This window comes from Oncorhynchus gorbuscha, linkage group LG09 (assembly GCF_021184085.1).
Source record: "Oncorhynchus gorbuscha isolate QuinsamMale2020 ecotype Even-year linkage group LG09, OgorEven_v1.0, whole genome shotgun sequence".
Taxonomy (NCBI): domain Eukaryota; kingdom Metazoa; phylum Chordata; class Actinopteri; order Salmoniformes; family Salmonidae; genus Oncorhynchus; species Oncorhynchus gorbuscha.
The window spans coordinates 17,116,601-17,126,053 of NC_060181.1; the positions used below are offsets into that span (position 1 = coordinate 17,116,601).

The following is a 9,453-nucleotide window of genomic DNA, read 5'->3' on the forward strand; positions in this document are numbered from 1 at the left end:
GGTATAACTGGTGGGAGAGGGGAAGTGGTAGTTTTAGGTGAGAGGCAGGTATCTACTTGTTCAGGTAAAGACAACAGAACACTGGTAGTCTGGCACACAGCTAGACAAGGATGACATCACTACATTCCTCTTCTCTGACTTCACACAGACAGAGGGACACACAGAGAGGGAAAGACAGAAAGACCTATCTAACTTAGAGACACGATCATAGATGTAGCCTACATACAGGACAGTTATCGCAGACACACTCACCCACACATGCAGGTACACACAGAGTCCTGAGGGCCCCTGAACGTCTGATCATTTCTCCCATATACTTCATGACTATGGTGGGATGGCACTTTGAAAGCAATAATTCTTTAGAGGGGGCACCGTTAATATTGATGGAGTTCCTTTTCAAAACACTGCAACACAACCTTGCATGATGTCACTGAATAAACTCTATCAATGGTACTGTCGTTACAGCGGATGATGAACAGCATACAATTAGATTCTCTGACTCTAGAGGGCAGCGCCGTATCTCTAAATATGGACTTCCTGCTTGCTGCAGCTGAAAGTGTCCTGGGGAAAATCTCAATTGGTTTTCCTCACCTCTTTTTGGAAAAAAGGTCAAAGGTAATGGAGGAGCAGCGGCGAGAAGATGAAACTAATGCACCTGTATGAAGATTGTCCTCCACTCGCGCGTCATCAGACGGGACTCCAAAGAGTAAGTGACGGCACAGGAGGCAGACATCCTGACGAGACAACTTTAGCAAGCAAATAAACCTCCTCTACCCTCTGTTCTATTGGCGAAAGTAGTCACTAGAGAACAAGCTGGACAAGCTCCAGTTGGAGACTATCCTATCAACGGGACCTGAAGAACTGTAATATTCTATGTTCCTTGGAGTCCTGGCTTAAAAAGGACAAGGATGATATACACTACATGCCCAAAGGTATGTGGACACACCTTCAAATGGCTGGATTTGTCCATTTCAGCCACACCCGTTGCTGACAGGTGTATAAAAATCACACACACCGCCATGCAATCTCCATAGACAAACATTGACAGTATAATGGCCCGTACTAAAGAGCTCAGTGACTTTTAATGTGGCACCGTCATAGGATGCCACCTTTCCAACAAGTCAGTTCATCAAATTTCTGCTGCCCCTGTAAAGTGTAAGTGCTGTTATTGAGAAGTGGAAATGTCTAGGAGCAAAACGGCTCAGCCGCAAAGTGGTAGGCCACACAAGCTCAATAGAACGGGACCGCAGTGATAAAGTGAGTAAAAAAATCACCTGTCCTCAGCTGCAACACTCACTACCGTGTTCCAAACTGCCTCTGGAGGCAACGTCAGCACAAGAACTGTTTGTTGGGAGATTTATGAAGTGGGTTTCCATGGCCGAGCAGCCGCACACAAGCCTAAGATCACCATGCGCAATGCCTAGTGTCAGCTGGAGTGGTGTAAAGCTCACCACCATTGGACTCTGGAGCAGTGGAAACGCATTTTCTGGAGTGATGAACCACGCTTCACCATCTGGCAGTCCGACGGACGAATCTGGGTTTGGTGGATGCCAGCAGAACGCCACCTGCCCGAATGCAATAGTGCCAATTCTCTCCACCGATGGACCACCGAACCGGGCATATCAGCAATCTCCCCTGGTTGACAACCACACCGGGCATATCAGCAATCTCCCCTGGTGGACAACAGGGCATATCATCAATCTCCCCTGGTGAACAAAGGGGATATCATCAATCTCCCCTGGTGGACAAAGGGGATATCATCAATCTCCCCTGGTGGACAAAGGGCATATCATCAATCTCCCCTGGTGAACAAAGGGCATATCATCAATCTCCCCTGGTGGACAAAGGGCATATCATCAATCTCCCCTGGTGAACAAAGGGCATATCATCAATCTCCCCTGGTGGACAAAGGGCATATCATCAATCTCCCCTGGTGGACAAAGGGGATATCATCAATCTCCCCTGGTGGACAAAGGGGATATCATCAATCTCCCCTGGTGGACAAAGGGGATATCATCAATCTCCCCTGGTGGACAAAGGGGATATCATCAATCTCCCCTGGTGGACAAAGGGGATATCATCAATCTCCCCTGGTGGACAAAGGGGATATCATCAATCTCCCCTGGTGGACAACCAGGATATCATCAATCTCCCTTGGTGGACAACCAGGATATCATCAATCTCCCCTGGTGGACAACCAGGATATCAGCAATTAAATGAGTCTGTTCGCCTGTACAGAGAATAATCCTCTGTATTGTAGTTACTGATTGGGTAACAATTGAATGGTGGACAAGCTGCAGGGAAACAGCAGGAGAAGAACCAAAGACAAATAGAAACACACACACTCCTTGCTGGGTGGACAGATCTAATGAGAGTATTGATCTGATGATGTGTTATTAATGGGTCAGTCATTGTAGAGATGCAGCAGTAGGGTCAACTCATTGACCCCACTGATCAGACTGGTGACACTTGTAGACCATTTTGCATGGCTTATTGGGTTGCACGATGAGTTGATTGTTGATAGCTGTAGCATTTTAGCTAAGCCTAACCCTGACTATTTGCCTAACCCTACCCTCATTCTCCTAACCTGCCACGTTAATTGACCTGTCACCTCTCTTTCGTGTCGTCTGAGATTCCGAAAGATTGGAAAGCTGCTGCGGTTATCCCCCTCTTCAAAGGGGGTGACACTCTAGACCCAAACTGCTACAAACCTATATCTATCCTACCCTGTCTTTCTAAGGTATTCTAAAGCAGTCTCTATGGGGGTGCCACAGCGTTCAAATCTTGGGCCGACTCTCTTCTCTGTATACATCAATGATGTCGCTCTTGCTGCTGGTGAGTCTATGATTCACCTCTACACAGACGACACCATTCTGTATACTTCTGGCCCTTCTTTGGACACTGTGTTAACAACCCTCCAGACGAGCTTCAATGCCATACAACTCTCCTTCCATGGCCTCCAACTGCTCTTAAATACAAGTAAAACTAAATGTATGCTTTTCAACGGATCACTGCCTACACCTACCCGCCCGTCCAACATCACTACTCTGGACAGTTCTGACTTAGAATATGTGGACAACTACAATTACCTAGGTGTCTGGTTAGACTGTAAACTCTCCTTCCTGACTCACATCAAACATCTCCAATCCAAAGTTAAATCTAGAATTGGCTTCCTATTTCACAACAAAGCATCCTTTACTCATGCTGCCAAACATACCCTTGTAAAACTGAAAATCCTACCGAGCCTCGACTTTGGCGATGTCATTTACAAAATAGCCTCCAATACCCTACTCAATAAATTGAATGCAGTGTATCACAGTGCCATCCGTTTTGTCACCAAAGCCCCATATACTACCCACCACTGCGACCTGTACGCTCTCGTTGGCTGGCCCTCGCTTCATACTCGTCACCAAACCAACTGGCTCCAGGTCATCTACAAGACCCTGCTAGGTAAAGTCCGCCCTCATCTCAGCTCACTGGGCACCATAGCAGCACCAACCTGTAGCACGCGCTCCAGCAGGTATATCACTCTGGTCACCCCAAAACCAATTCCTCCTTTGACCACCTCTCCTTCCAGTTCTCTGTTGCCAATGACTGGAACGAACTACAAAAATCTCTGAAATTGGAAACTTATCTCCCTCAATAGCTTTAAGCACCAGCTGTCAGAGCAGCTCACAGATTACTGCACATGTACATACATCTATAATTTAGCCCAAACAACTACCTCTTCCCATACTGTATTTATTTTGCTACTTTGCACATTATTCCACTGCAAATCTACCATTCCAGTGTTTTACTTGCTATATTGTATTTACTTCGCCACCATGGCCTTTTTTTGCCTTTACCTCCCTTATCTCACCTCATTTGCTCACATTGTATGTAGACTTATTTTTCAATTGTATTATCTGACTGTATGTTTGTTTTACTCCATGTGTAACTCTATGTTGTTGTATGTGTCAAACTGCTTCGCTTTATCTTGGCCAGGTCGCAATTGTAAATGAGAACTTGTTCTCAACTTGCCTACCTGGTTAAATAAAGGTGAAATAAAAAAATTGTCCTAACCCTACCCTCATTCTCCTAACCTGCCACAATAATTGTCCTAACCCTACCCTCATTCTCCTAACCTGCCATGTTAATTGTCCTAACCTTACCCTCATTCTCCTAACCTGCCATGTTAATTGTCCTAACCTTACCCTCATTCTCCTAACCTGCTATGTAAAACATTAAACTGACATGTGGTCTAACTGACAGCTGGTCTAACCAATAATGGAGCGCTGATGTTACACCCCATCCCTGTTGATCTACCAGCTTATTTTTGCAACGCCCACTTTCAGACACCAAGTCTACAGTTAACCAAACATTGTACCGTTTCGTTGTTGCTGGCAAAAATACATATAGAAAGCGCAAAGAACTTTGCGGCCCCAAGTATCTTAACATTTTAGTTGACAACAAAATAATTTTTATCAACTTTGACTTGCAAAGATACCTGATATGTAGGCTACTATACTAAACTAGAAAGATAACTGATATGTAGGCTACTATACTAAACTAGAAAGATACCTGATATGTAGGCTACTATACTAAACTAGAAAGATACCTGATATGTAGGCTACTATACTAAACAAGCGGTTTTGGTCATCTAGGTGTGACTGGGTCCAATCAATTAACTATCATTTACACCTACATCATTTTTTAATACATTTCCAAGGTAAGAACGTCTGTGCACATCGGGTGAGAATGTCGAGAGTAAATTCCCCTATTCTTATCCACAAGCAGTGCTCCGCTGCATTGCAACACGGGCCTAAACGTAAACACAGCGACCAATGCAAAACCTCTGCCTGGCTAGACACGGCTAGCTTAGCCACCTATGATAACGTTAGCTTTATAAATAGCTACACAATAATACAAAACCAAACTCATCCGAGGGAAAACTTGGTTTCCCCATTTTTATTCTGGACACAAAGATACCTAATACATTTATTTGCAGCGAGCCGAATCGGAAAATGTAAAAGGCAGGCATTCCGCATAGCGGAATGAAATGGAACCGTGTTCTTCGAGCCTAGCATTAGCCTAGCTAGCTATGCAACCTCTCCTCTCCCTCTGTGACTCACCGATGTGATTGTCCTCGATGTGGACGATTAGCTCGGCCAGAGACTCGAACTGTAGCCCACAACCCCCGAACCTGCAGGAGTTGGAGAAGAAAGACGCGGCGGCGATGCCTGTCATGGTTGCTGGCTAGTGCATTCACTGGGAGTTCGGTAGCCGGGGCGGTGCGAGGCGGGCTTCGGGTCCGGGGAAGGAGCGGGCAGAGCGGGGAGCAGTGTAGCAGACACCGGGCAGCCAGGCAGGACACAACAGCAGCTGGGGGAGCAGGAGGGACTGTGGGGGTAGAAGAGGGAGGGACGACGGCCTTACGTCATGTGTTTACCTGTTGCTTGTGTGAATGTATGTAAATGTTCCAGCGGGGAAGACTTTGCATTCCTCTCCAAAAATGCATTAACAAGGTTGTTGACTCACTAACGACTTGCGTGCTGTATGTCATGGAATAAATAATGGGTGGTAGGAATGAATAGCCTGGTTGTTGGATTCAGGCTTATTAAGCTACAATGTTATGAATATGTTGTAGGCATATCCTATTAATACATGTATAGATAAATGTAATGACACACACATATAGGCTTATAATATATGAATGAATCACTAGAATATCCATACTAGCTAGCCTAATAGTATACAGTACTGCAACTGAGGCAACAGTGTAGGTAAGAACCACTAACCAGTCCTTCTTTGCTAAGGCAGACCCGGTTTAATTCAAACTCATATCACAACGACATATATAGTCCTACTCTGCAAAGCACGAGCAATACCATTAACCCAGGGCTAGAGAGAGAAAAAGAGATTGGCCTCAGGTCAAATCACCAGAGGGTCAGATTAACTCAACAATTTATTATAGGCTACATGTACTAGATTAGAAGAGTCTGATTAGGATAAATTATATTAAGTCTTTACCATCTCACCCTTAGATTAAAGGTTCAGTGTGGAGCCTTAATGTCACCACAAATACAACCACATACATAACAATATGTCTGGGTTGGCGCCTTGTCTGGGTTGGTGCCCCCCCCCCCCCTTGGGTTGTGCCGTGGCGGAGATCTTTGTGGGCTATACTCGCCCTGGTCTCAGGATGGTAAATTGGTGGTTGAAGATATCCCTCTAGTGGTATGGGGGCTGTGCTTTGGCAAAGTGGGTGGGGTTATATCCTTCCTATTTGGCCCTGTCTGGGGAGATCATCAGATGGGGCCACAGTGTCTCCTGACCCCTCCTGTCTCAGCCTCCAATATTTATGCTGCAGTAGTTTATGTGTCGGGGGCTAGGGTCAGTTTGTTATATCTGGAGTACTTCTCCTGTCTTATCCGGTGTCCTGTGTGAATTTAAGTATGCTCTCTCTAATTCTCTCTTTCTTTCTCTCTCTCGGAGGACCTGAGCCCTAGGACCACCTGGCATGATGACTCCCTGCTGTCCCCAGTCCACCTGGCCGTGCTGCTGCTCCAGTTTCAACTGTTCTGCCTGCGGCTATGGAATCCTGACCTGTTCACCGGACATGCTACCTGTCCCAGACCTGCTGTTTTCAAATCTGTAGAGACAGCAGGAGTGGTAGAGATACTCTTAATGATCATCTATGAAAAGCCAACTGACATTTACTCCTGAGGTGCTGACTTGCTGCACCCTCGACAACTACTGTGATTATTGTTATTTGACCATGCTGGTCATTTATGAACATTTGAACATATTGGCCATGTTCTGTTATAATCTCCACCCGGCACAGCCAGAAGAGGACTGGCCACACCTCATAGCCTGGTTCCTCTCTAGGTTTCTTCCTAGGTTTTGGCCTTTCTAGGGAGTTTTTCCTAGCCACCGTGCTTCTACACCTGCATTGCTTGCTGTTTGGGGTTTTAGACTGGGTGTCTGTACAGCACTTTGAGATATCAGCTGATGTACGAAGGGCTATATAAATATATTTGATTTGATTTGAATAACGTGTGTGTGTGTTTGTGTGTGAAAGCATTAGAGGGATGTTACAGTAATGAAAGCATCAGCGTATTGACTAAGGTATCAATTATATCCATATGTTTAATGATTAATGTTCCTCCATTATAAGCCTAAATGCAATAGAGGAGTGAGCTATGTGTGTTTGTGTGTGTGTGTCTGTGTGTGGGTTTGTTTGTGTGTGTGTGTCTGTGAGCATGTGTTGGTTAGAGAGAGGGGAGAATGTCCATTAAATCATAGAGCTTGACCAACCAGGCCAGTGATCGATGGTTAATCGACCGTTAAACTGGGAGTCATAAACCACTGACCAGTGACTTCAGTCAACATCCCAAGGAACAGGGAACACAGCCACACATTTTCCAGGCTGCTCTCTGACCAAGCAAGCATGTGAACACACACACAAACACACAGAAAAGCACAAACAACACACCAGGCACTTGCAGTCACCAGTGGTGGAAACTACCGAAGCACAAATACTTTAAAGTACTACTTTAGGGATGGTATACATACTTTACTATTTATATTTTTGACAACTTTGACTTTTACTCCACTACATTCCCAAACAGTATAATGTATTTTTTACTCCATACATTTTCCCTGACGCCCAAAATTACTCGTTACATTTAGAATGGTTAGCAGGACAGGACAATGGTCCAATTCACACACTTATCAAGAGAACATCCCTGGTCATCCCTACTGCCTCTGATCTAGTGAACTCACTAAACAGAGAACATCCCTGGTCATCCCTACTGCCTCTGATCTAGTGAACTCACTAAACAGAGAACATCCCTGGTCATCCCTACTGCCTCTGATCTGGTGGACTCACTAAACAGAGAACATCCCTGGTCATCCCTAATGCCTCTGTAACGGATGTGAAACGGCTAGCTTAGTTAGCGGTGTGCGCTAAATAGCATTTCAATCGGTTACGTCACTAATCTCTGAGACCTTGAAGTAGTAGTTCCCATTGCTCTGCAAGGGCCGCGGCTTTTGTGGAGCGATGGGTAGCGATGCTTCGTGGGTGACTGTTGTCAATGTGTGCAGAAGGTCCCTGGTTTGCGCCCGGGTATGGGCGAGGGGATGGTTTAAAATTATACTGTTACACCTCTGATCTAGTGAACTCACTAAACAGAGAACATCCCTGGTCATCCCTACTGCCTCTGATCTGGCAGACTCACTAAACAGAGAACATCCCTGGTCATCCCTAGTGCCTCTGATCTGGGAGACTCACTAAACAGAGAACATCCCTGGTCATTCCTAGCCACCGTGCTTCTACACCTGCATTGCTTGCTGTTTGGGGTTTTAGGCTGGGTTTCTGTACAGCACTTTGAGATATCAGCTGATGTACGAAGGGCTATATAAATACATTTGATTTGATTTGATTCCTACTGCCTCTGATCTGGGAGACTCACTAAACACAAAGGCTTCTTTTGTAAATTATGTCTGAGTGTTGGAGTGTGCCCTTGGCTATCCGTAAAAAAAATCTGGTTTGCATAATTCAAGGAATGTGAAATAATTATACTTTTGATACATAAGTATATTTTAACAATTACATTTACTTTTGATACTGAAGTATATTTAAAACCAAATACTTTAAGATTTTTACTGGATGTCATTTTCTATTAAGGTATCTTTACTTTTACTCAAGTATGACAATTGGGTACTTTTCCCAGCACTGACAGTCACGGACTATGACATCACTGTAACACACACGCACATACATACATACACACACTGAATCACACAGATGTTCCATTTCACACACACACACACACACACACACACACACACACACACACACACACACACACACACACACACACACACACACACACACACACACACACACACACACACACACACACACACACACACATCTACACAACCCCTCCTACATAAACATAGTGATATGGAGCACAGCCACACAGGCAGCTGTATTCCACACAGCCAACACATGGTTCACATCAGAGTTGTGTCAGTGACGCACAACCCTTAACACCATTGAGTAAATGTGAAATGCTATAATCTGTTGTTCTGGAGGGAGAGAGAAAGGGATAGACAGATGGAGAGAGAGAGGTAAAGACAGAGAGAGAATGAGAGAGAACAAGAGAGAGAGAGGAGAGAACAACTCAGCGAGAGACAGAGGGAAAAGAGAAAGACAGGGCAGTGTCAGTTTATGGCCAATGGCATGATCAGTGTATTTAGTCTATTAGGCCAGTGGCTGTGAACCCAGATTACAGTGGAGTTGGATAGATTATTACCGGGTAGGTTGGATTATCGCCGACAGATTTTGAGGCCCATTTATTTTTTTACTTTTTATTTGACCTTTATTTAACCAGGCAAGTCAGTTAGTCAGTTAAGTTAAGTTCACATTCTTATTTTCAATGACGGCCTGGGAACAGTGGGTTAACT

General features: G+C 44.8%; 1 protein-coding gene across 1 annotated transcript in view; it reads right to left on the reverse strand.

Annotated features, from left to right (window-relative positions):
• LOC124043208 (juxtaposed with another zinc finger protein 1) overlaps positions 1-5,381 on the reverse strand; it is a 37,455-nt gene extending 32,074 nt beyond the window's left edge. The window contains exon 1 of the mRNA XM_046361517.1: positions 5,112-5,381. Within this exon, the coding sequence (XP_046217473.1) occupies positions 5,112-5,226 (115 nt within the window). The 5' untranslated portion in view covers positions 5,227-5,381. The remainder of the gene's footprint in view (positions 1-5,111) is intronic.
• Between the last annotated feature and the right edge of the window lie 4,072 nt (positions 5,382-9,453).